The sequence below is a fragment of the Labrus mixtus genome, chromosome 16 (assembly GCF_963584025.1).
Source record: "Labrus mixtus chromosome 16, fLabMix1.1, whole genome shotgun sequence".
In the NCBI taxonomy this organism is placed as follows: domain Eukaryota; kingdom Metazoa; phylum Chordata; class Actinopteri; order Labriformes; family Labridae; genus Labrus; species Labrus mixtus.
Window position 1 is genome coordinate 3,608,460 of NC_083627.1, and position 27,866 is coordinate 3,636,325.

At 42.6% G+C, this 27,866-nt stretch overlaps 1 protein-coding gene across 2 annotated transcripts in view; it reads left to right on the forward strand.

The window, feature by feature from the left end:
- The window catches only part of ext1c (exostoses (multiple) 1c), a 102,108-nt gene that overhangs the window by 71,832 nt on the left and 2,410 nt on the right, over nucleotides 1–27,866 (forward strand). For both annotated transcript variants that reach the window (XM_061059015.1, XM_061059016.1), the window contains exons 3-10: nucleotides 14,976–15,069; nucleotides 18,784–18,891; nucleotides 20,894–21,013; nucleotides 23,357–23,489; nucleotides 24,172–24,290; nucleotides 24,862–24,957; nucleotides 25,379–25,465; nucleotides 25,559–25,719. In XM_061059015.1, coding sequence (XP_060914998.1) covers nucleotides 14,976–15,069; nucleotides 18,784–18,891; nucleotides 20,894–21,013; nucleotides 23,357–23,489; nucleotides 24,172–24,290; nucleotides 24,862–24,957; nucleotides 25,379–25,465; nucleotides 25,559–25,719 — 918 coding nt within the window. The remainder of the gene's footprint in view (nucleotides 1–14,975; nucleotides 15,070–18,783; nucleotides 18,892–20,893; nucleotides 21,014–23,356; nucleotides 23,490–24,171; nucleotides 24,291–24,861; nucleotides 24,958–25,378; nucleotides 25,466–25,558; nucleotides 25,720–27,866) is intronic.

Consider the following 27,866-nt stretch of genomic DNA (forward strand, 5'->3'; position numbering starts at 1 on the left):
GTTGTTTTGGTTTCATGCTGGTGCTCAAGGGCGACATCTGCTGGATCCAAAAATCGCATATAAAGCCTTTAAACATGTTTTGTAAGTTAGTCCATACTTAAAATAGCTAAAAAGCTTAAATTAAATATATGTTAGCGTGCCTAGATTTCAGTCTTATACTGTAATGTTATGTAATATTTAGGTATGTATCTTGTCTTTTATATTCGTCTTTTCTTTAATGTTGAAATTGGAGCTTAATATTTTGTACAACGCGGTCGTGTATAACTGTAAAGCTCCAATGAAGACTTTTTGGGTAGTGGAGAAGCAGACTGAAATTAATACTGAGCTAGAAGCTCTGTCACTGTCAGGTAGAGTCAGAGCTTGAAAAATGAATTTTCACAGACAAAACTTTTCTTTTTTTTTGAAAAACAGAAACTTCTGGCTATTTTTCTGTAGCTGAAATGAACCACATCCTTCATCCTGTGAACCCTGAGATTGATCTGTTGCCTGCTGCTTTCAGGTCTCTAGTTTTAGAGATGACAGCATGGATAACATGTCAAGTGTCACTTTTGACAAAAGATGAGTCCAAACTCTGGCAGCCAGGGCACGTCGTGTGATTCTGTGAAGGGTGTTAATAAGTGTTAATTTAAAAGGAGAAAATGTGAGAGGGTGCCAGCCTCAGCAACACTGCTAACTGCTGTATCAGGTGTAGTCACACATGAAGGGGGGGTTATGGACCGGCGCTAATGTAATCTGTCATTTTCTATCTATTTGAATGTGGTAAGAAATCGTTTTTATATGTCTTACTGGTGTAAAATCATGAGGCGTCAGAGGATATAGAAAAGAGATGCAGATTCATTATTATAAGAGAAGAGTTTAATTCTCTCTCAACAGGACTACACCCAAATGCAAAGGGAGAAAAAAAAATCCCTCCCTTTTAGCCCGGCACTCGAGACCTCCACAGTAATGACTCTTTGGTAACCGAGGAAGACAAAGCTGCGTGGCAGAAAATCCATTAGTGAGTCTGCTGCGAGATAGCAAAGAGACACAGAGGAATGGTGGCTTTTGATACTGCGAGGCCGACTGCTCTGGAGGCATCACAAATAAATGCCTCGTGTTTTCTTTCTTTTTTTTTTATTGCAAGAGACTGAGAAGGGCTGGAGAAGTTATCCCCTATGTGTGAACCCCGCTGGATGAGTAATATCTGAAACACTACGAGGTCTAGCCGCCCAGGTGTTTGTGTGGAAGTGAGAATGTGTGTGTGTGTGTGTGTGTGTGTTTGGTTCAGGAAGAGAGAGAGAGAAGACAGGAGATGAGATTTAGAGATCGGACCAGGACACAGGGAGTCGCAATATCAGAATGTTTCTTTCAGCAGTCAGTAAGTTTCAGTGTCAGATATTGCTTTTGCATGTGTTACTGTATCAATCTTTCTATTACAGTCAAACCCTTATACACATGGAGAAACATTTGGCTTTTATAAATAATGAGTTAACAGTAGAGCTCTGTGTGTAAACGCACTGCAAAGCTTAAATCTTTGTCCATAACTTTATAAAAAAGAAATGAATAAGTAAGCATTGATTAAAGGCTTTATATGCGATTTTTTGATCCAGCAGATGTCGCCCTTGAGCACCAGCATGAAACCAAAACAACTCACACTGCATTGTTGTGTTAGCATGCTAATGCTAGCAATCTTTATTATGCTCGTATCTTCACACTGCATGTAAATTTACCTGAAATGAGCGTGATCTAGAAACACAGTTAAGCAGTGAGTACAGTATGTTATTCTTCTTTTCTCTAGTCCCTCAATTAAACAACTTTTATACACGAGGGGAGGAGTCAGCCGGCCGTCCCGCCGATGTAAACAAACTGAAGATAGGACTCTGAAAACATCACAGACAGTGGGACTCAGGTGTTACACCCATTGTAGACAGTCATGACTCAGAGTTATTTTCAGAGGATATACTTGATTTATATTATATTTAAGTGAGAAAAATCACATATAAAGCCTTTAAGGTTATCACCAGGCTTATTTTTAAAGCTATAGTTTATTTACAAGAAGTAGACCTTCTTTAAAAACCACAAATACAGATAGACATACAAAAAAAGCCAAACTCAATTTCAAACTCAATGTTGGTCGTATTGATTGTCAGCACAGCGATGGTTCTGTCAGGTACACAAGGCTGTTAGTTAAATTTTACTGCTGTTTAATTGAACTTTCTACCTCAAAGTATCCCCTATTCCGATCTATGTAACCCCTATCTATATTTAAAGTTAAGACATATATTTTAACATTTGTGGTTTCACCTCAAAAGAATCCATGTTTTTAAATAAGTTTATTTTTGTTTCAAGGGATCGTGATATACTACAGACGAGATATCCAATCACTGAATGAAATCTGTGAGGTTTGTAGTGTAACACACAGCAGCTAGCTTCAGGCTAAAAACAACTTCATCACTAATAAATAACAGGTGAAAAATTGATGTGCAACCTCATAAAGTAGCTTTTACTACGCATCTACTCCAATCAAAATTAACAAAGTGTCAGACTTCTGAGGGTTTCATGTGTAAGCCTCAATCATGGCGTGAGCGGCGCACAGAGGTTCTGCTTGGATAGAGCGGGGGGGTTCAAGGTTTTGATACCTTTTCAATTACACGGCAGGCCATCAATCTAAAATGTCTTGTTGCAGTAGCTTGAGTCTTTGCTGGAGCTCCCGGGTCCTCCTTTCTAAATATAAAATCCATTTAACAGTTTAGCTGTGCTGGGATTCAATTCAAGATATGCGAAAGTAACTGTTAAATATTTCAGAATTTTCTTGCCGGCTGCCGCGAGTCACACACACCGCGCCCTAGGGCGGCCTCATGAAAGGTATCAACAGTCGAGAAAGAGCCAGAGTCAGCTCCTTTAGTCGGTGGAGTATCTGTACGTCTGGTATTTCTGTCATCACACACAGAGAAATGTTACAGCGGCAGCACTGTAGGCTGTGAACTTCAATGTTCTTCATTCGTTAGCAAGTTGTGACCGGGAGCCGAGCAGTTTGCTAGCTTGTTTGACAATGCTAATGTCATTACCTTCAAAGGTTTTACACAGAGCAGACTTGTTGCAGAGGTGTCCAATACTCCAAAAACTTGTAGACAAAGTTAATAAAACCGGTAAAAACACTTACTATAGAAGTTTTAAGTAGAAAATCAGCAACCCTAGCACTCATTGAAGCAGCTAGCGTGGCTACAAGACATGTTGCCTAGTGAGCTAATGTTGCCAACCTTCGCTCACTAGCCAATGAAAATCCTTTATTTACTGTAGTTATATAGTTTTTAAAAAAGACAGTAAAGCACTTACAAATTAGTTAACTGGAAATATTTTATTATAAGTTTCAACAGCTAGCTTGCGCGGTAACACCTGCCTAGGCTAATTTAGGAGTTTCATGTGGCGTTTAAGCGAAAAAACAGAATCCAATACAACTTTTTGTCAAGTAGCCACATTTTTCATTTTTTTTCCTCCTTTGGGTTTACTTTCAATTTTTGTTAGCACTGATCATTTTTAGTTTTCTGTTTCTTCTCGATTTTGTCGTCAGTTTTGTTACGGCGTTTTAGTTTTTTGCGATAGCTTCAAGTCATCACCATCAAGGTGATGAGAGATGAGGAATGAGAAGATGATGAATATAGAACAGTGATTGAGGGATGCAGCTTATCTGTCCATCTGCTACTAAGACTGGGGCGTAACTGTGTGTGTGTGTGTGTGTGTGTGTGTGTGTGTGTGTGTGTGTGTGTGTTATAGTTTCTTACATAAAACAGCTGCAGGAGAGGATTTAACATCTGGATACACCTACTTTTTCTCTTCTTGACTTATTTGTCACACACACACATATATAACACAAGTCCATTTTCATTCTGTCTCTGCTTGGAGATTACCAAAATGAGAGGAAAGACGGGACGATAAGGAGAGAAAAGAAGAGGAGAAAAAAGATTACAGACGTTCTCGAAGATGAGCACGAGTACTCGTCTCTCCCTCCCTCTGTCGGTTTCTGTCTCTGTGTGTTTAATGTAAGTGGATACTGAAAGACCTCATTCCTTCGCGTTCTGAAACCTGAACTGTCTATTTAGACTCCTGGCTTTCATTCTGTCTATCTTTACTATTCCAGAAAACTTTTCACTTTTTCAGTACCCTCTAATTCTTCTTCTCATTCTTCAAATGTGCTTTTCTTTTATCCGAAAGAAAAATACAGCAGTCATATGTTTTTGACCCTCCTGACACCGCCTCAGTCTGCTGGCGTGTTCAGTGTGGGTTTGGTAACTCAGCGTCTGACCCATTGCCTGCAGTCAGAGCTGCAGTTTTGTGACTTTTTCTCCTCCAACCCTCCCGTCCGCATGAATCCCAGAGGCTGAGGCAGCAGCTGGCGACATACATGCATATTTCTCTCCCATGTCTTTCTTTTATCCTTTTTGCAATCCCCTGCTTTATCCTCCACCCTCTTATCATCTTCTGCTTAAAACAATCTCTTTGTCCTCTCTCAATCTCACTCGGTGTTTAAAACACACACTTCCCTTGTCTTCAGAGAAAGATTGTGAAGGCAGCTTGGGGTCGTTTAATAAACGGGAAAGTGTTGTTTTTTTTTGTAGCAGGTGAGGCTACATCCTGTCGGTGATGCTGCCTCACGGCCCTAAAGTATCATATAACTAACTCATTGATAAAAGCATGGGACGAATAACCCTTATGAATGCAGTGAAGGAGGCTTTATACCCCTTAATGTCAAGTGCTTGTTCATGTGTACAGGACGCTGGCATGCGGGGACCGGAGCCTGCAGGGAGGACTGTGCATGGCAGAGGACAGTTCAAGTGAGGTGGAGGGGACGTGGATAGGGGATGTAGCCACAAAAAATTGAAAGGATATGTTCACAGTGTCGCAGTGGTCAGGTCAGGATGGTATGAAGGGAAGGATCCGCATTCGGTAGCAGAGGAGGACAGCGATATGTGGAGAACTTTTTTTTGGCTATAAAAACATCAGTTTCTATCATAGAGCGAATAAAGAACGGACAGTGGAAGACCTCGCCTCAAGGGGAGACGCTAAGATTTAAAGCTCCCCCGCTGGATGGCTACAGTATAGGTCATAAACCTCGCCTCCTCAATGTTAACAGATAAGACAGGGGTCAAATTAGAAAATAAAAATGCATGTCACATACACACCTGGTGGCATCAAATTACCATTTTCTGTTTCCTTTTATTTTGTTATTTTTTTTATGCTTTCAAACAGTATAAAATACCATGATTGACAATTCTATTGATGAATGCGTCTCCTGTGTGCACCAGATTAGCATAGTACTGCACGACCACCAACACATTGAAAAGTCTTTGAAATTCCATCACCGCGAGTGTCTGCTTCAACTCGAAACAAAAGTCTGCTCCGCTGTGGACCGTACCAACCTGAGGCATCTTTGACTTTTAAACGTCTTTCATTAGCCGAAGTTGCTCGATGTCAATAACGCGGCTCTTCCAGCCGATCCCTACTGCGCAGACTGTTTTGGCTTCATGCTGTTCAACACGAGGTGGCTGAGGCAAGCTGTCCATTTCTCTATACAGTCTGTGGTTTCTCTGGTTTCATTTGCAGCGTTTGAACGTGAGATCGCACAGTATTCTTCCCACCTGATTTATTTTTTCTTAAATGACAAGGAACCAGAAACAAGTTTTAATGCTGTACCGTTCGAGCCAAAAAAGGATGTTGGAATTATACTTTGCTCCTGCTGTATGACTAAACTATTGGGTTTTGAACGTCATTTTTAGGTCACAATGGGAAGGGTAAAGTTTAACAAGGTTTTCCTGGCAAAAATGTAACAGGGGAAGTTTTAATCACGGTTTATTGGATGTATAAAATACCACACCCTTAACCATATGATATTCATAGAAATCTGAACCAATGAAAGCCTCTTCTGCCTTAAAATTTACTCAGCAAAGAGTCATTGAATACCTTAATTTATGCATTTTTAAGACTGAATAAAGAACAATAAAGTCTAGCACATGATAAAAAACAAACTTCAGAGGCAGTAGCTGATGAGGAGCATTGGTGAAGCTTATAACTCCGACCGTGCATTACCAGAGTATTGGACGTGTGTCTGTGCTGACATTACGAGACAGTCCCTGCTGTCATTCAGGTCTTGTTCTGCTCGATGAGCTCCACATGAGGATGAAAAGTATTGACAGTAGACTGTTAGTGCTGTGGCGGCTAATCCATAACCTCAACCAACCACACACTTCTTGTGTTCACGAGGAGGAACGAGCACACACACACACACACTGACACACACACACACACACACTGACACACACACACACTGACACACACACACACAGAGACACACACAGAGACACACACTGACACACACACACACTGACACACACACACACTGACACACACACACACACACACACACACACACACACACTCAGAGACACACACTGACACACACACAAACACAGAGACACACACTGACACACACACAAACACAGAGACACACACTGACACACACACACACAAACACAGAGACACACACTGACACACACACACTGACACACACACAAACACACTGACACACACACACACACACACACACACACACACACACACACACGCTCTCTATTGACACCTGACCTTTACAGGAAGTGGAGCAGAGATCAACTGACCAGAAGCCGCTGTCAATCAAATAGCATCCACCCTTTTTCCTCCCCCCCCCCCCCCCCCCCCCCCGCCCCTCCCATCCTTCGTTTCGCTGCTTTCATTCAATCAACACAAGAGGAATAAGTGTACATCAGATAGAGAGGAAGGAAACATTTAGTTAGTTTTTTAAACATTAATGTAAATAGAAACCATATATTGGAGGGGGGGGGGGGGTGTGTGTGTGTGTGTGTGTGAGTGCAGCGGGTTGGGGGGGGGGGGGACTTCTGTGGCTTGTGCCTCTATTTGTGTCTCTGTAAGGCAAAAATATGAAAAAGAGCTAGCAATGTAATGACATCAGTCTTTAATGTGTGTGTGTTACACTACCCAATCAGCTTCTCTTATCAGTCTACATAGATTGGCTCCACGTTGGATGTTAAATATTTAACTGTATCTGTTCCCCAGGGAGCAAGGGAGGGATCGGAAGAAGGTGATAGGAAGCAGTGTGTGTGTGTGTGTGTGTGTGTGTGTGTGTGCATAGACAGTGATAGACACACATACACAAAAACACACACACATAAGTACACAGAGCAGTGCTGACATGTACACAATCAGGATCTTTCATCAAAACACAGAAATGCTCAATATGCAATCAAGAGCGTAGAAATGAGATGTAAATGTATTCAAAGAACCCCTGGTGTTAAGCACGTCATGCTTCTGCAGATTTTACACACGCACAAACAAAAGAGACACTCCATTGATTTTAAAGCTGAAACGTAATCTAACTTTCAAAAAGTACAACACGTCGGCCCATCTTCTTTAACCCAGAAATATCTGTCTTTCGTAGAGTTGAGCGCATTTAGTCGACTTAACGGTTGAACGTCAACCCCTTACTAGTCCTTTACAGAAACGGTTAAACGATCATTCATATTTTTATATGTTGGGCCTTAAAGGCTTTATATGCGATTTTTTGATCCAGCAGATGTCGCCCTTGAGCACCAGCATGAAACCAAAACAACTCGCGCTGCATTGTTGTGTTAGCATGCTAATGCTAGCGATCGTTATTATGCTCGTATCTTCACACTGCATGTAAATTTACCTGAAATGAGCGTGATCTAGAAACACAGTTAAGCAGTGAGTACAGTATGTTATTCTTCTTTTCTCTAGTCCCTCAATTAAACAACTTTTATACGTGAGGGGAGGAGTCAGCCGGCCGTCCTGGCGATGTAAACAAACTGAAGATAGGACTCTGAAAACTCTGAAAACATCACAGACAGTGGGACTCGGGTGTTACACCCATTGTAGACAGTCATGACTCACAGAGTTATTTTCAGAGGATAAACTTGATTTCTATTATATTTAAGAGTGAAAAATCACATATTAAGCCTTTAATGTCGAGGAAAAATGTTGTGCTCAAACTGCAACGCAGCCACCAGCCACTAGTCAGGGCTGTAATTCCAGTTAATGAGCCTGCTCTCCCCGCTCTACAACCCGGATGTAAACAAGCACAGTGAACGGAGAGCATCTCGGAGCAGCGCAGACTGGCAGTATTTTAATCTAGAAAATTGAGATAAAAATGTTTGTAGGCTGTCAGGTTGAAGTGGCATATAAACCGGAGAAATGTGTAACCACATTCAGATGGGGCATGTTGTGGATGTTAACCTAGCATCGCTAACGTTAGCCACACTCAGCAGACCAAATGACATTGTCTACCCACATACAATTTTAAAGAAATTGTGCTCAATTCTGACTGTTTTCAGAGTGTTTTCTTACCTTTGTAATGGTTGTTTAGTCTGAATTTAAATTTCCATTTAACCGACCAGGAGATGAGTCACACAGGAAAATCCCTCGATTGTTTTTTTTTTGGTCACTTAGAGTCAGCAAAACATCCTGTAAACAAAACAGGGGGAATACTTTTATCTACATAGGTGTCTTTCAGGTCCAACATTTTTTGTATTGGGAGTTTTTTTGCAAACCCAAAAGTCAGACTTTTCCCCCTTATTCTTGGTCTCTTTAGGAGCTTTGGTAACAGCTAGTCGCTAACTTTGTCTACCTGACGTTTGGCGCTCTGTAAGATAGTGGACAATTGGTTTCAGAGCTCGCTTTACAAAAATCAACTCTCTGCTTCTGTGTCGGGAAACAGTGCTGATGAGAGTGAACCAAGACATTTAAGTTGTGGACTGTAAAACCAAAACAACTATCTGAAAGATGCTAAAATGCTTTTAGGTGTAGAGTTCAGGAAAATTACAGAGATAAGCGATCAATCACGGTGGGTTTGTAAATAACAGTGACCTCCTTCAGCTGTACACAATCATTGTGTCCATTGCTAATACCACAATAGTTGTCATAGCAACCGTAACTGAAAGGATTTGCTGCTTCTTCTAAATCTGAAATTGAATGTCACTGGATTTAAGACAGAAGTCTTAAATCAACAAGGGGATATTGATGTCTGTATGGCATAGTATACAGTATTCTTTTTATCTGCTTACACATTAAACCCACTGTATCCCTTTAAATATGAACTTTGACACATTAATCCACCAGTATATCTCTCCTGTTCTGTAATCTTACGTAATCCACATCCACACACTGCACATTCACAACGAGTGCTTCCAGACAATGATCGTGCAAACATGCCATCCAGGGCACATCAGATTCATGAAAAACAATTATAATTATATACACTATGATATACTGTAAGTGCACGACGTCTACACATGTACGTTACAGTATACACACTGTACAAACGCTCTCCACACATTAACATGCAGGGAGTCTAGTCTGAACATTCCTTGCCGCACACAATCTGAAATGACATGCATACGATCATACACACATGATTACACAGTGAGTCATTGTTATTTAGCCGGGTTTACCTACGAGCCAAACCCCCCATTACAGACAGAGTGGCCCAGTTATTCACCCATACTGGAAGATATTTCGTTGCTTATAGGAATTTTAGACAAGAGATTGAGCTTGAATATGCAATTCTTTTGGCCTTTTCACCCAAAAAACGAGATGAATTGAAACGAGAAAGTCGAGATTAATTGGTAAATAGCTTGATTTTTTTTTCAGCTGCCATGATGTCAAAGCCATTTTTTATGCTCTTATAGCCAGATTTAACATATTAGTTAAACAACACACTGCAACTCTGTCCTGCATCATCACAGGGAAAATGCAGAGAGAAAGAAAAGGAGGAGAGGGGAAAAAGCAGCAGTCAGACGCAGCAGGTCCGCTCGTTTGTTTGTGGAAACAAAGTGCTGTTAAATGATTTACCCGCTCCCTGCGTTTAAGTACAGTCCCTCATTAAAAGAACAGCAGACGACTGGCCGGCTAGACTGCAGGATCGTGCATCGTGACATACAGTACACATGCGAAAAACCACCTCGTGCATGCATAAGCTGACTCCTTGTTGTGCATTCTAACACACACACACGCACACGCACACGCACACACACACACACACACACACACACACACACACACACACAGCAGGAACGGAGGGCGAGAAGTGGGTCAGGATAACCAGCTCAGTCACACTACATTTGTAATAGTCAAGGGGTCCCCACTGTCTCACATTAGATACCAAACATGCAAACACACACATAATATACCACACACACACACACACACACACACACACACACACACACACACACACACACACACACACACACACACACACACACACAGAGTTAGGAAAATATTCATGTTTCCTCACAGCTGAAACAGCAAATATTTCGTCAACACGCTCTGTTTTAACACCATATCATGTGAACTCACAGAGGACTTTTTACATCGTTCAAATGTAGAATCTGCAAATTAATTTACTGAAATGAGTGTGTTTACATAAATCCCGAGCTCAGAACCAGATTTGGACACTAAATCCCTCAGCAATACGTTGTGTAAATCCCATTTAACCATCACTTACTGATTCATTTTCAAATGCACATGAACCCTCCACGCTGCAGATTTATATTGCTGCAGATGCTCACTGATCTAAACGACGCCCACGCACACATGTATACATACGACGATAGCAAAGCTCCCTCAACAGGTGGCGGCATATCGGAGCATGATGCGTAGCGAACGCCAAACAAGGCCGCCCTTTCAGTAAACTGACGCTTGTGTGTGTGTGTTTTTTTTCGCTTATTTGGCGTGTTTTGACACATTCATATTGGATCTACGCTCGCATACTGACAACCATTCAGATCACGATGTCCAAGGGCTGAGTGCAGCGGTGTTAAGTGATGCCAACGTCAGCTGTGAGCTCCATATTTTTCCCATCTAAGGGAGAAAGAGGAGGCCCTGCATCTCGTCTCTCATGCTGCCGGTTATATGAAAAGGAGGATGATTAATGAAGGACATATTTTACTCCTCTGCAAATAAACAAACAGAGCTGGAAGAAGAGGAACCAGCAGGAGAAGAAGAAGAAGTCCAGATGAGTAGGCATGTTGGATAATGTTGGCAAACAGTTATTTGTTTACAACATTCATTTGCAGTCTTCTTTTCCGGTCATATTTCCTCGACTTTTATCTCGGTTTTGGTCTCCACCAGCTGCTGAGGCTAACTATTTTTGGGCTTTTTGTGCCTTTAATGGAGAGATAAGATAGTGGATAGAGTTGAATGACATGTGGGAAAGGAGCCACAGGTGGGATTCAGACTTGGGCCGGTCGCTTGGAGGACTACAGCCTTCATACATGGAGCGCGCGCACTAACCACTGCGCCACCAGCGCCCCACGTGCACAACCAGTGGCGATTCCAGACTCTGTTGGGGTCCTAGGCAAAGATTAATTTGGGGGGCCCTCCATTATGTCCCGAGGCTTCCTCCTTTACCTCATTTCCGTTTTTCTCTCCTATAGACGGACGATTCTCCAACATTTTTCTACAATAATGCATGCAACGCTGCAAGAATGCAGCAAAAATGAATGCTGTCAGATGGGACCCCCTTAGGGAGGATTCCTACTGTCATTGCAAAATTTGCACATTTTGGGGACAGTGCTCTGGTTTAATGTTCGAGAGCCCTCAGGGGCCCCCCTACTGGTCTGGGGCCCCAAGCAGTTGCCTGTTGACAAGCAGCACCTCTGACCACAACAGTCTTTTATTTTTTAATCTGTAAAGTAGTAGACGGGGAAATAATGGATTTGAAGTGTCTAAAAATGTAAATTCTGGTTGGCGTTTTTTGTTTTGGATTTTGAAAATTTCAGAAAATCAGAAAATCGAAAAAGATCAAGTACTTTGAGTTTTCTGTTGTATCTTTCATCACAAGAAGTACACTGATTTACACACGTAAACGTTAACAGGGCCCGTGTCTTGTCACTCACGGAGCGTTACATAAATGACTCAGCGGGTGAGAAGAATCATGGCAGGCATATGAAACAATGATATTCCGTCTGTAAATAATGAAACAGAAGTAACAGACGGATGAGGAGGAAGGAGACGAGGAGTTGAGTAGGATAGGAGGCAGGGTTATTCTCAACGTTGGGTCATACGAGGCATTTATCAACGCCGTGGTAGTTTGTAGTTACAGCCGCGTGTTTGGAGAAGCCGACTCGAGTACTTGGAAGCCAATCTAAATACCGCCGCGGAGGCTTTGGAGCCAAGTCCACCTCAGAATATCAATACCAGTTGAAGTTATATAGGGATGTGTTATTCTAATGTTTCCACGGCTTCACCTTGCTGCAACCCCGACTTCTTTGTTTTTCCTCAACCGTTCAAGTTCTGTGATCCTCTGCATGCTGCGCAGTGTGTGCAGAGATCAGCTGTTTGGGTCGTATATCAATCAATCAAACTTTATTTATACAGCACCTTTCAGACAAATTAAATTGCAGTTCAAAGTGCAGAAAAGTTATTGACGAAAAAGTAGTTTATAAAATCATTGAGAGACTAATGCACACCAATAAGATTTAAAAAAAATATGTATAAAAATGAAAAAATAAAATACGACACATAAAAGCAATAAGATAATAAAATTAATACATAGGAGAAGGATATTTAGGATAAAAAAGACAATGCAATAATGTTAAGATTTGAGTTTATATAAAGCAGCTTCATGGTGAGCTCAACAGAAATCAAACTTCTCCTAAGATTTCAAAGTTGTTCTATATGTGTTTTCAGCTTTTCCTGGGAATACTGGCCTTTTACCTTTTTACATCTGTTTCTAGTTGAACATCGACTCTGAGAGGCTTCTCTATAAACGGAGGGCCGTGCTGCATCATGAGGAGGTCGTACACTCAGTATTGATGAGTCCCTCATACAACCCCACTTGGACTGATTCCACATAACAACTCTCTAAAAGAGGAGGAAGAGCAGAATGAAAGGAGAAGTGTACCTCTGACATAAGAGCCGGTTTTGTTTCCCCGTCTTGTTTACTTCGGTGCAGTTCATCACCGTGCGGCCCGTTACACTTCTCGTTGGATGAAGGCGAGCATTGATGCAGCGGTTTCCATTTGGCTTCTCTTTCAAGGGGGTTTGAAATACGAGTATGAAGTGTCGGAGCTCACCCCGGTTGACGTACGGCAAGCAGCTTGTCGGGGAGAAGTGCGGCGGGGAAAAAAAAGTCCTACTTTGGCAGCAGTTCAGGCCCCTCTTGTCTACAGCACAAATCAATAGAAGAACAGAGATTAGGGCATATTTACTTCTCAGCACCAGTGATGGATATCTTTTCCAACATACAGGAGCTGGCTGGAGCGGCGCCAACATTTCTGTGGACGGAGAGAAAAAAAACTCTTGAGGATTTATTACAGCACATAATCGGAGACATTATTGCCGAAAATGAGACGAGAAAAGCCACAGAAGTCGTGGTTTTATTTTCATGTGACAGATGTTGAATGTCATATATCACCGGGAGTGTGTGTCGCAGCAGAGAGGCAGTGTGTCTGGTTGATTGATATCATGAACTTGATTCAGAAGTTAGAGGCTTCTTCTGTTGGGATCAGTCCATTTGTCTTTGACACACGATAGCCGAAGTTGTATTTTTCTATTTTCTTCCAAGGTTAAAAACTTTTCTTTTTTTTTTTCCTTCTTATCAATTTGAGTTTAATAGAATTGCGTTCTGTGTGTTTAAATGTTCATGTATAACAACATATCAACACAAAACTCTCTCTACTGAGTTTGATTCCTTATTGGGCTGCAGTAGCTCAATCTGACTTTAGTTAGGAACCAGAGGGTCGCTGGTTCAAGTCCCGGAGCGGACCAAATCTGGAAATTGCTCTGGTAGCTGGAGAGGTGTCATTTCACTTCAGATCAGTGTTTGCACAAAAAATTAAGCTGGAAAAAAAAAGAAAAAAAGTCATGTATAAATACTCTCCAGAAATGGGACTGCCCCGGGATTCTGCTATTGCACTCATGACCTTGTGTCACTTCTGTATCTGATCCTCCTTTTGCAAAAGATAATCTATTTTCTGCAATAAAATACACAAAGACAAAAAAATTAAATTAAATTAAAAATTAAAAATTAAAAATTAAAAATTAAAAATTAAAAATTAAAAAATTAAGCTGGATCTGTGGGTCACCTATTCGAAATATAGAATTTGTTTTGGGTTTTTTAGATTTATTTCCAGGCTTTTTATGCATTTTTTATATAGATAGGACAGTGGATAGAGTCAGAAACTGAGGAGAGAGAGAAAGAGTGGGGAACGACATGCGGGAAAAGGTCGGATTCGAACCGGGGTCGCCCGCTCTTGAAGATTATGGCCTCTGCACATCAATATGATGGCTACCGGTTCCCATCATATTGAAAAATTATACCAAATATTAGGGTTCGTTTTTTTTTATCAATCGTGTTTTGTTCTTCAATTTATTTGAAGTGGCTGTTCAGGAACCCCACACACACACACACACACACACACACACACACACACACACACACACACACACACACACACACACACACACACACACACACACACACACACACACACACACACACACACACACACACACACACACACACACACACACACACACACACACACACACACACACACACACACACACACACACACACACACACACACACGTGTGTGTGTGAATGTTCTCATCAGCTGTGTTTCTGCCTGAATAACTCTGCTTGGTTTTTGTTGTTTATTAGATATTCTGTTTATCACAGCAGGTCACACACACTTTCGTACGAGGCTCCAAAACTTAAAGAGTGCTTCTTTACTCTGTGTCATCGTGACATGAGTGAATCACTCGATTCCTTTCACATGAATTTATTCTCACATCTGCTTTCCATGAACTTTGCTTAAGGTCTTATTAAGCGCTCACAGTGATTTACACACAGATATATTCAGTCGTATATCATAATCTGCCTTTACTAATCTTTTCAATCACTCTTTGTCTTTTCTCGTCAGGTTTGATTACCAGGAGCTCCTCCACAACTCCACCTTCTGTCTGGTGCCTCGAGGGCGGCGTCTGGGCTCCTTCCGCTTCCTAGAGTCCCTACAGGTACGTACACCACACACCTCATGTAGTACTGAAGTCTTGTCATTTATCTTTCCTCACTCTTCTGCTCAATACGAGTGATAGACGTCTTCTCTGCTCCTCTATCGTGGGGGGGGAATGAAGTGGGTGGGGGCGATGGGATTTGAACTACATTGTGATCAAAGTGTCATAACAGTTGCGGAGTTGCCTCAGATCAGTTGCGTTCATGTTCAAACTTTGAATAAATAATAAACTCCGGATGGTTTTTTACCTTTGACAGCTGCTTATTAAGTGATTAATAAATCATTGAGGCTTGAAGGCAGAGGAGTGATGAGCCGGGTATGAGTGCAGCGGCAGCTCACATTTAAACTCCTGATGTAACGCAGTGTAACACGTGTGTCATATTCAATGTTTCAAAAGCAGAACTTTAGAGTGTTAAAAGACATGTTTTCAGAGCGGTTTAAGTTGCAACACTTAATCATGGTGTTATCTTAAACATTGTTTAGTTTGGTTTCCAGAAGTAGAAATGAAGTTTGACGTTTGCAAACTGTGTTGAATGTAGTAACATACTGTAGCTCTGACATGTCTCTTGATTGGTTGTCTCTATATGCACTCCTGAAAAAATTCTAGAAAGTTTCAGGAGGACTAGCTCGTTCACACATGCGCCTATCTCTGTCGGACGGGAGGGTCCGCAGGAAGCATGACAGACAAAGAATGGCCCAAAAGTGGAGGATAAAGCAACACTATTTTGATTCTTTTGAGTGCAAATACATTTGCAGTTCAACATGTGCAATGTATCAACAAAAAAACAGAGGAGAAAAAACGATGAAGCAGTTTCATAACGTGCAGAAAGATGGCGCTGTACGTGCACAAACAGTCTACGGCCGTCCCCCGATCTGGATATAAACCTCATCACCTCCTCCTCCTCCTAGTAAATGTTCCTGAATATTTCCTGCTGCATTCTCACACGGGCTCATCCCATCTGTCACTGGGGGGGCTGGCGGGTCAAATTGGAGATACAGTTGGAATGAGAAATTCAGATTTTTTGCGATCACACATGCAGCTCACCCCCGTAAATTTCAGGACTTTTTTGGGAGAGTTTTCTGCAAGTGTGAAAGCACAATTAGATTTCACTTTAGGCGTCTCCAGTATCCACTCTGCGCACACAAACAAACAAATCTCCACATACTACATGTAGAAGTCATCACAGCTACATAATCTGCAGCCCCCCCCCCGCATTACAATAACACATTAGAGGAAACTGCTCAGATTCGACTCGATCCAGCTCGTACACAGTTCAGTCAACACGGAAACGCTCAGGAAGCACAATGTTCATGTTCCAGAGCTGTTGTTTATGCAGCCTTTTTGGTTATTGACACCTTAATGGGCACATCTGCAAGTATTTTCCCCTCAGACCATTGTGTTGTGCCGAGTGGAGATGTAGCTGTAAAGCCTTTATTTGCTATTTTGTTGGGGCCTTTTAAACTAAAATGGGTCCATTAACACACACACACACACACAGACACACACACACACACAGACACACAGGCGAGTGCAAACACTGGTATTTAAGTCCATCAGGGAAAGTGCAAGTAGGCAAAACAAAGGAGAAAGTGGGAGCAGTGGAGTGAAAGAGCAGTTTGAAGCAGTCGGTCTGGCTGCAGCTTTTCTCTCCCTTTTCTTTTTTTGCCACCCAAGTCGACAGTCTCACACCAGCACAGGAAGCAGTAGTGGCTGTTTTTAGATTTGCCAAACACTGAACTCTCTCGCTGCTACAAATGTTCCCTGGCTGCTCCGCTCTCTGGGGCTACAGTGTGTGTGTGTGTGTGTGTGTATGGACCGGAAGCATCCATAGGAGTGGCAGCCTGCCCTACCACCGCTGTTGCTGCTGAATGGACAAATACGCACACACTTGCATGCACACACACAAGGACGCACACACACACACATGGACACACACACACACACACACACACACACAACAACCCTCTTAGTTTGGCAGAAGTCAGGGTCCTGTTTTCCTCCTTGGGTCGTCTCTTTCTTTTCCATTTCAAGCACTTTTTTGAGAATCTTTTTTGTGTGTATATTTTATTTATTTTGGTGCAGCAGGGTCCTGAACCCCCCCCCCCCCCGTTCCTCTTTCTCTTTCTTATCTTTAACTTTCTCTTTCCCTCCCTGAGTCCTCTTGTTTCTTTTCCATTGGAGGCACTTTTCAGGATTTTTCTTTTGGGGCCAGTCAAGCCCACAAGAGAACTGGCAAATACAAGTTGTGGTAAAAAAAAACAACTATACTGCTAACTTTCCACATGCACGTTTACTCTCAGCCTCCCCGTCTTTATCTCCCAATGCAAACAAACCGAACGCAGCCACACCGCACATACGCCTTCCCGCAGGCGAACAAAGCAGGGCAAGTGTTTGAAACTCACGCTCAGAAGGTCTGCTCTCCCCCCCGGGGGGGGGAGGAGACTCAGGCTAGCCTCGGGGCTGCATTTCAAAAAATTTCGAGGCCTTGGATTATCGCTCTGGGAGTCTTGTGTTTGACCTTGTTGTAACCTGGGGCTTGATTCTGACACATACCCACACACACACATACAAGTCGCCCTATTTGCTCGAGTGTCCTTCAGCGAGGGTTTACTCTCAGATGAAATGCACCGAGCACCGAGCGCCGAGTCCCCCCCCCCCCCCCCGGTGGACCGGAGGGAGCGTTTGATCTCATAGCACTTTGGCTCCTGCTGCTGCTGCTCCTCTGGTGGTTTAATTAGAAAAAAAGTGGAGAAAAATAAATAACATCAGTCACCTATTGAGACCACAAACCTTGGTAAAAAAAAAGGATGACATGAGAGTAAAAAATAGAGAGAAATGGAGTTTTAAAAAAAAGAGAGCAAACGAGGGCTCGGAAAGCCAAAAAGAAAGTGGAACGACATCAAACACCTGTCAGTGAACGAGGGGGATAAGGCAACTTCCAAAAAATCTGCTTCAATAAAGCATGATGCCCCCACGTATCAGCTGCTTCCTTCTTATCCCTCTCTACTTTCTCCATTGTACCTCCTCTCCTGCATACGTCCCCCCCCCCCCCCCTTCAGTGTTTGTAGCTAATTAGTACACAAGGATTCAGCACCGTCAGCCACATCAGTGCTCAAATACATCTGAGTGACAGTCTCTTGGAAAACCTCCAGGGCTTCATGGGAAAGGAGAGATAGGAGATATAAAGTAATCCCAGCCAATTTATACACACACACACACACACACACACACACACACACACACACACACACACACACACACACACACACACACACACACACACACACACACACACACACACACACACACACACACACACACACACACACACACACACACACACACACACACACACACACACACACACACACACACACACACAATCAGCTGCAAGTAGATTTCCACACAAGAGCATTGATCATAATATCTGCTCGGTCTGGGATATCGTAATGCCCAGCAGCTGGGACTGGGAGTCATCCTGATTGTATTATATGCATGAGGCTGCAGTGTGTCATGCTATGCTTTATACCGCCAAAGAAAAAGAAGCCTGCGGCGAGGGAGGAGCCCCGGAAACTGCAGCTGATCAGAGTTTAAAGTTACATATGTTACAACTTTTATTTTCCTCTACATGATACAAGCTGGTGTGTGAGTGTTACTGTCTCTTTAAAAGTCTAATATGTGTGTGTGTGTGTGTGTGTGTGTGTTTCTTTACAGGCGGCGTGCATCCCAGTGCTGCTGAGTAACGGTTGGGAGCTGCCGTTCTCTGATGTCATACAGTGGAACCAGGCGGTGATCGAGGGCGATGAGAGGTTACTACTACAGGTAACCCAGGGAGTCTCATTTACATGGACACGCCTTTTTTTTAAGACACAAAACAAGAACATAGACTGAATTTCCTTTTAGGGCGTTTGAGACGCAGGAGTGAGGCAAAACTGTACTCACATATATACTTTTTTTTTTTCTCTCTCTCTAACTAATTTTTCATTTATTTATTTTTTTGTTTGTTTTCTCGGTACTCCCCACTAAGCATTACGCTGCCACGAACACATTTCACACCTTTCTAACACACTACCTGAACATAAAATTGTTGTTTCTTTTTGTTCACCTTATCACCAATAAAAATTTAAAACTGTACTCATAAAGATGCAGCCTGAAAAGCAGAATCATGGAAAAACTAGGATAGATACTTGAAAAGTTTTTAAAAAAGATGGGGAGGTTAGAACGCAGAGAGGTTTCAAGAAAGATGCAGAGCTGGCTAAACGCTGAAGCTTCCAGGACACGGCAACCAGCGTGCACATCGACTCTAGGGAGGAGGGGGCCGTGGGGGTAGACAGCTATCTCCAATGTTTTGAATTCTAAACTGCAGTACCCATTTTAAACACTAGGTGTCGGAGTTACATATTGCTCCTTTAATACTCGCAGCAGCCTGAGCTCTGCAGGAACTTGCATGCTGCCTCTAAATAATAAATGTGAATACTTCTAAGGTTCCAGAAAGCAGACCTCTGGGTACATTTGCATTCTCATATTGGAGCTAAATTGATGCACGATTTACATATATAACAAATTCATTTTAATTGCAGCTGGAAAATCAACTATATCAGCTTTAATCAGTTATTTTGTCGCTCTAAAATCAGATTCAGTTTCGACTCAAAGTCCGCCATCCGTCAGGCCCTGTCTATCAAAACTATGCGAGGGATGATGACAATTTTTAGTCGTATATTTTAAAGGTGTGCAGCCCAGCTGTTCCAAAAAAGGAAGTAATAAAACTGCGTTCAAAATCCCTTTTTTACAGACTCGACTACCGCAGCTCTTTATTACCTGTATCAAACACTGTGCTTACAGGTTGGAGCCCTTTGAGATTAAACACCCAAAGAGACCTTAATCCAGCTTCAGTTCAAAAGCGCTCTCTCTCTCGCTCGCTCATCCTGTGTGTCTGCGTCTCCTCAAACACACAAATAAACACAAAGAGCAAGCAAAGCCAGCTCTCTCTCTCTCTCCCTCGCACAAATTACATCATGTCTCCTCTGCATTGATCCGATTTGATCTCGGCCAGTGGAGGACATGAATTGGCATTCAGCTAATGAACAGGAACAAGCCCCTGAGACATTTTGCAAATGACGGCAGGACTGGGTTGAATAAACCTTTTTTTTTTTGCCCACCTGCAAAAAAACTCTTTTTGGCATGGAAACACAAAAACAGAAAATATTCACACCGTCTGTGATCTGGTGCTGGGTGAGGGCACGCACACTTCAAACAAAACCGAGCGCGAGGTGAAAGTGAAGCCGTCCTTCAGATGTACTAAGAGGAGAGAGAGAGAGAGAAAAGGGGAAATGTAGCTAAGGGGCGGTATGCAAAGAGAAACTTAGAATTTCAAAGAACAAGGACATAAAAAAAAGAGAGATTTAGCCGCCTTCAGGTCCTTAAACTGGCGCTCATTAGCAAATGTGTTAGACAAAAGGCTTGAAAGGAGTCAAACGCTCACTGTTTTCTGGGTTCAGCTTTGACTGAGCCGCTGTGCTTAACTTTCTAAGTGATTTAATCAATTTTGGCGATTCTCTCTAAACCCTGCGATGTAGTCCAAACTAATTACGGTCTAATTGTTTGAACAATCATGCTCTGTGTCGAACGCTTCTTCAGGAGGCCAAATTAAGCTCCCACTTGATTCAGTGTCATTTCTTTTGCCTCTTTCACAATCTATTTTTAGAATTGCGTTACAAACAAGTTAAACTCTCTCTCTCTCTCTCTCTGTTCTTTTTTTTCATTAATGTCCTCCTCACGTCTCTGTGTGGATCTTTAACTGGGTTTATATCTTTTCTCTCCTCAGGTGCCGTCGACGGTGAGAGCGGTGGGGAACGAACGCGTCCTGGCCCTCAGACAGAGGACCCAGATGTTGTGGGAGGCCTACTTTTCCTCCGTGGACAAGATAGTCCTCACAACACTGGAGGTCAGCTTCGGCTTCAACACACACAACATAAAGGCTGTTAACAGGAAATATTACTTTGTGAAATATGTTCTTCCTGACCAGTAAAGGAGTGGTTGGTGAACAGCTGTAGTTACAGGAACATGCCTAGGCTAATGATTTTGTTTTACTGTTCTTCACATTCTATATTCTACATCCCTATAAAATGTCTTGCATGAAGTGAGCTAATGAAGAGAATCTATCAGGAAATACTCTGAAATATTGACCAGAGGAAGGCACATGGGAAGTTTTTATGCACCTCAGGCTTTTTGCACATGACCCAGATGATTAGCATGTTCTTCTCCTCTCACTTGTTGATGTTGTGAATGTGTCTCACCACACGTACCATCGATAAGAAGGCCTAAAAAACTGATTATAGATCCAGACTCTGTTGCCACCTCGATCATTTTTAAGTCATGTCTTGCCCCCCCACCCCGAGACCCTCACTTCTCACGTCAAGCAGATACAGTCTCCCGCTGTGAGGTGCAAATGTTCACAACTTATATAGAAAATATATAGAAATTTCTAGAAATGTTCAGACATGCATGTGTGAAAGCTGCTACACTTTTTTTATTTTGACATCATTTGAAAGAATTTAGCTGACGGGGGGGGGGGGGAAGCTAACTGTTACTAGGCAAGCTACATCTGTTTCTAATGGGACAGCAAGTTCACATGAGTTATACATAAGACATCGATGTACCATTGACTCTTTGTGGATCACTAATCCTGATGAAGAATAAAGGGGATTTAGTGTTCTGCTGTAAATTGTGAGAAAAAATCCATTTGATACTCAGCTAAATTCAAGATATCTCAATCATAACGACTTCACCCTGCTGCATAATGAAGCTGTTTTAAATGCCGGTCTGACCTCTAATCATACATCAGCACTACTCTCACTGTACTTTCTTAGATTTATGGTTTGACCCCCACGTGTCACCGTTCAAACTTCTATCTCACTAAAAGAAAATAAGAGCAAAATGTTGCTTCTGGCCACTAAGTATCGGCTGGAAAACCTGCCTGAACCTATGTTTTAAAAACTCCCAATTCTCCCACCATGCAATCCTGTTGAGGAATGTGCAACAACATCCAGTGAAAACATCCACAAAAAAAAGCAGCCACCGCTGTAAACACAGGTTTCCAGCTGGAAACACGGGCAGCCGTATAGTTGCTCCCTACTGCCTGTGTGCTATCATCAGATCGCGCTCTCAGAAAAAGGCTTTTCCAACAGAGCCTCCACATTTGAATCAAACCACCATTCTATCATTATGATTATAGGGGGCTGGAGCTCGGCCAATCGTCTGTATTTCTTCTTTTTTTTTTTTACAATCTGGGCTCTGTGTGGTACTGTAAGTCTGAGGGAAACGTTTCAAAGCAGTCCACATCCGATCTGCCTGCAGTCTCTGAGGAATCCCCCTAATGTAAAGAAATGACATATCATTACATTTCAAATATCAGTCTCAACTTGCGAGTTTCTGCCTCACTGCCCGCCGTTATTAGACTCTGAGAAAGCTTTCTTTTTTTCAAAGCTCCAGGTCACGTTCAGAAAAAAATCCCATCTTCGAAAGAGTTATTGCCGTGTGCAGAAGAAACGGGGGCCCTATTTGCTTTGTTTTCACACGTGTATCCTTTTCTCTGTCCATCTTTTTTTATTTTCCTGTCTGGTCTTTGAAGACGCTGAGAAAAAAAAATGTACTTCAGAGGTAGCTCCTCCAGCTAAGTGAATGTCATTTGAAGGTTAGCCCGAGGGTTAGACGATGCATGAAAATAAATAACAACCTCCTTATACGAGTCGCTTTCAACGCGGGCTGCCAGTTGTCGATTTTAGCCGAGGAAACAACAGATTCTTTGAATTCTGCACAAATCGCACGGTGATGGGGTATAGCCTTCACACATGTTCATAAAAGGCGAGTCTGGCGGTCCCTGGTGTATTCTCTGCAGGGGATTTATGCTCGAGATAATAAAGGAGAGGTTTCTGGAGGTTGGTGATAAGCTGCTTATATACATGCAGCATGCAGAGGGGGGGGGGGCCTCTCCCCATGGGGGCCCAGCTGTGCAGTCACCCTGGGGTCATTGGGCAGAGGGGCAGGTGTTTTCTGCCGCGTGGACACCTCCTGTTGGTGTACAACAGGAAGTACACAAACTGTATCATCAGAGCTGGTGATGCACAAACACAAGCGTGTCACTGGAGTTTACATTAAGCTCCGAGACTCTCATGCAGCGGCTTAGAGGGGGAAGGAATAAATGTGGCGTCGGCTTAGATGAGCCCGACTTCTTCCAAAAAAAAAAAACATCACAACCCTCATATACTTTCTTTTTCTTTCTGCCCAGATCATCAAGGACCGCGTTTTCTCCCACATATCCAGAAACAAGTACATGTGGAACTCCCTGCCAGGAGGTCTGCTGGTCCTGCCGGAGTACTCCACCCACCTCGCACACTTCCCGTTCTACTACCTGGGATTAGGTGAGTACACGCGCCGTTCAAATAGAGACGGATCCACATGCAAATCGTGATCTGATTGCACATTAAGGATGGAGATTAAGACTGTTTTGTGAGCGCCGTGGAGGAAAAGATTATTAATCAACGCCTGGAAAATCAAGTCAAATATTTCTCTTGCGTCCTTGTGTGTATTGGTTTTAATTAAGCAATCATGCAAAAAAGGTCTATTGAGAAACCACTGTGTGTGCATTATAATGTGATTAGAACATTTGTTCAGTGATACTAATGACATTAGTCTCTTGTTTAAAGAGGAAACCAGAAGTACACACATCAAGGCTTTAAACTGCTCTGACACAAGAGTTTTTACGACTTTGTTTTTTGCTTTTTAGTCGTTGACTTTGCTTTGCATGCGTCTCCAGCCTGTTGCACACTTTTGTCTGGTGCCTTAAAGGTACAGTACCTACTCCATCCATCAGATCCATCAGAGAAGAGTGGTTTATCTCCTTTAATGTTTGACCTCTGAAACATGCTGGAAGAAGTTTATATTCGTGCAAATTCTCCATTTTGTTGTTTTGCAGAATGTTGTCATGTAAAAAAATGCACTCCTAATCGTTTCTTGTTTAGAATAGCCTCTTGATCGATATTCAAACTGGTCTTACATTCTCCCAAAAACACTTTGTTTCACGTTTTTTTTCTTTATCTTCAGGGGTCAGTCCGGGTCAAGAGTTCACTGCGGTCATCCAAGCTGTCTCTCCATTGCTCTCCCAATCTCAGCCAATCATGAAGCTGCTTCAGGTGGTCTCCAAGTCCAAATACTGCTCGCAGGTATACACAAAGTACAAGAGAAAACTGTATAGCCACAAACAGTCGCTACCAGCCAATCAATATTAACAAATGTATCCATGCAAGATATTTTGTGAAGAATTACTTTCAGCAATCTTTCTGGTTTGATTGACGTAAACTGCAGGGATGTCAAGATACAAGAATTCTTAATATGCATACGATTCTGGTAAAAGTCAAACGATATCTGTACCTGTTTCGTTACCACGGCAACTGGAATTAAAGTAACAGGCACCAAATATTCAGTAGTTTCTAGTTTGTAATTATCAAACATGGCAAGCAAATTCCTGCACACTTTCTGATTTTCTGATTTTTTCTGGTTGCCGACTTATTTGTGCAATTTATACAGTGCTCTCTTTCTTTCTCTGGCACCAACTTTTGGGTGAAAATATGACTAGTTTTACAAAAGTTGATATTTTTTGATTCCATTATGATTATAAACGATAACAGTGATTGAATAATTTTAAGCATGTGGGTTCAAAAAGTCGGAAATGATGACAGCCTCGGTTAGCAGCTTTTTCCTGATCAGTCTGATGTGTTCGTGTTGCCTGCTCAGATCATCATCCTCTGGAACAGCGAGAAGCCACCACCCAGCCGCAGCAAATGGCCTCCCATGCCCGTCCCCCTCACAGTGACAGACGGGAGGAGGAAGGTGAGGGACTGGTGCCACTCACCACTCATGCACCGCTCTGACTGTCTGAGTGACAGCGTGACAAACTGTCGGCTGCTCACTCTGGGTTTTTTTTTTTCTATCCTTCATAAATCTGTTACTCTGGGGTTTTTTCATCCTATCTGTGTGTATCTGATGTGTCCACTGATCCGTGTGGCATTGGCTTTCATAAATGTCACTCGCTCTGCACATTTCTCCCGTCTCCTTTACCCTGTGTGTCTTTTATTTTGAACTCCAGACACACACAAAAAAATCCATAGTGATTCCCTCCTCTCAGTCACTCAACATGATTTACTCTAACACAATCATCTCCTTCTCGTAATCTCTCTGAAGTACAGACCAGACGATATACATCCTCCAGTAACAGAGCTTTAAGATTTATTACCGTGTGTCTCTCTCTCAGACAACCAGTCGGTTCCTACCTCATGTTGCCATAGAGACAGAAGCGGTGCTGAGTCTGGACGAGGATACGGTCCTGCTGACCAGTGAGGTAATTCAAAACAAAGAAGAAGAAAAAAGAAAAATATGAAACGACCGAGTATTCCTGGAAAAAGTTGCAACAACTGATTTCTGGTTCTTGTAGGTGAATTTTGCCTTCCTGGTGTGGCGGAGCTTCCCCGAGCGGATCGTTGGCTACCCTCCCAGGAGTCACTTCTGGGATCCCCTGAAGCGTGCCTGGGGGTACACCTCCAAATGGACCAATGACTACTCCATAGTCCTGACTGGAGCTGCCTTCTACCACAGGTACACCAACAGTCTACATGCAGAGAGCAGCTAAGGCTGATGGGAGTGTCACTGGTTTTTGTATCTATGTAACCACAATTGAAATGATTGGATTGTGAGATTTGAACTTTTAAAGCAAAAGCCGGAAGATCGCAAAAGTAGAGGGTCAAGCCCAACTGGACCCGAGACCAGAGCCAGGGCCCAAACAGGGTCGGGTCCAGGTTTATATGTGCTCAGTGAAGTCTCCTTTTGAGCAACTTTACCTGCAGTTTTAGTTCTCTTCAAAGTACCCAGGGTCAGGTTTGTTATATTCTGTGCAAAAACAAGTTTAGTAAAAAAATACTGTTTGAAAAATGAAGGGTTCAATCTGACCTGGGAAAGAATGCCCTGAAGTGCATAAGTGCAGGTCTGAGATTGTGGACCTTTGAAGACCTCTACACCAAAGTTATTACCACTTATCTCGTGGGAAACATAATAATAATAATACATTAGACTGAGTGCTTTTTCTGAATAGTCAACCGCTGAACAAAGACCAACAACAAAACAAAACAAAGAAGGAATAGTCTGAGAGTTTGGTAGTGGTTGTAAGCGATGTTAAAGAGGTGTTTTTAGGGTTTTCGTGGAGAGTGAGGGGTGGGTCTCTGATGTTTTTTGGGAGTGAGTTCCAGAGAGTGGGAGCTCTGTACATGCAGAGAACAGCTAAGGCTGATGGGAGTGTCACTGGTTTTGTACCCACAATTGAAACGATTGGATTGTGAGATTTGAACTTTGAAAGCAAAAGCCGGAAGATCGCAAAAGTAGAGGGTCAAGCCCAACTGGGAGCGGCAATGGAGAAGGACCTGTACCCCCGGGACTGATGGTTGGTCCTGCAAGGGGAGGGGGGGGCAGGAGGTTTTGGTCAGCAGAGAGAAGAGTGTGGGTGGGCCAGGTTATGGAGGGCTTTGTAGATAACTTGTTTTGTTTTTGCTATTACAAAAAGTTAATTGAATTTGTCCCGTAGTGTTTGAGAACGTCAACCTGATCATGGCTTCATAGTCTGAGGACAGCAAATGTAATGTGAGGTGTTGGGATACTGGAGGGGGCAAGTAAAGATTCCGTTTCACTAGTAGGGTTGGGGGATCACAATGGTCCCTGGGATACATTGTGTAGGAACCAAGAATGCTTGTACAAAATCTCATAGCAATCCATACCATAGTTTTTGAGATTGCAGTTGAAACAGTTGAACTCAACACAGCTACATGGCTGACTGAGGCACTGACTGTTTATCCCCTTTCCCACAGATTTGTCTTTAACATTAACTGCTGTTACTGTGCACACACCGATAACCACATTTAGACTCACACATACCAACTCAACATGGATTACACAACCCAGATCCAAGCAGAGAAAAACAAGCAACACCTTGATGAAATGCAGCAGCAGCATGCACGCTGACATGAATCTCAAAAAAGGGACAATCAAACAGGAAGCCAAAGTACCGAGGATAATTATTTGTGTGTACGAGTGAGAGAGTCGAAAAAGGAGAGGGTGAATCACTCTGGGATTTCTTGGAGCAGTTTGATTCATTTGAAAAGGCAGAAGTCGAAAGGTGCAACAGCAGAGGGACGTTGAGTTCTTCAACAATCTGGATGTAATTACTCAACAGACGGGTGTTTAAAAAAGCTGCCGAAGCCCTGTGACATTCTGAGACAAAGCCGTCATTTTTGTCAGCGAGTTGCAATGAAAACAGTTTCTCTCTCATGCTAATTGAATCTACACAGCTCTTAGGGTTATGCCCGCAGACACTTTGAGGTCCATTTGCATTACCTAGAATGTCTGATTCACCGATTAAACAGTGAGAGGACAATGAGTAGTCGTTTAAAACCTGCCTCTCTCATTGTGAGATCCCTTAATTAAGCCATTTACACGCAAATGATCAAATTACTTAACTATATATTGGATAATTAAAATGATGTGACAGCGCACCAAATGGCTTTTTCACAATATGGGCTGCTATGTTAATGAAAATAAATATTTTCATTTGAGAAAATCCAATAACAACAATCACTTTCAACAACTTGCACAAAGTTAAATGTGGTCCATTAAAACTTTAATACCGGGGCGCCGGTAGTGGAGTGTAGGTTGGTGTGTGTGCGCCCTATGTGTGGAGGCTGTGGTCCTCTGGGTCG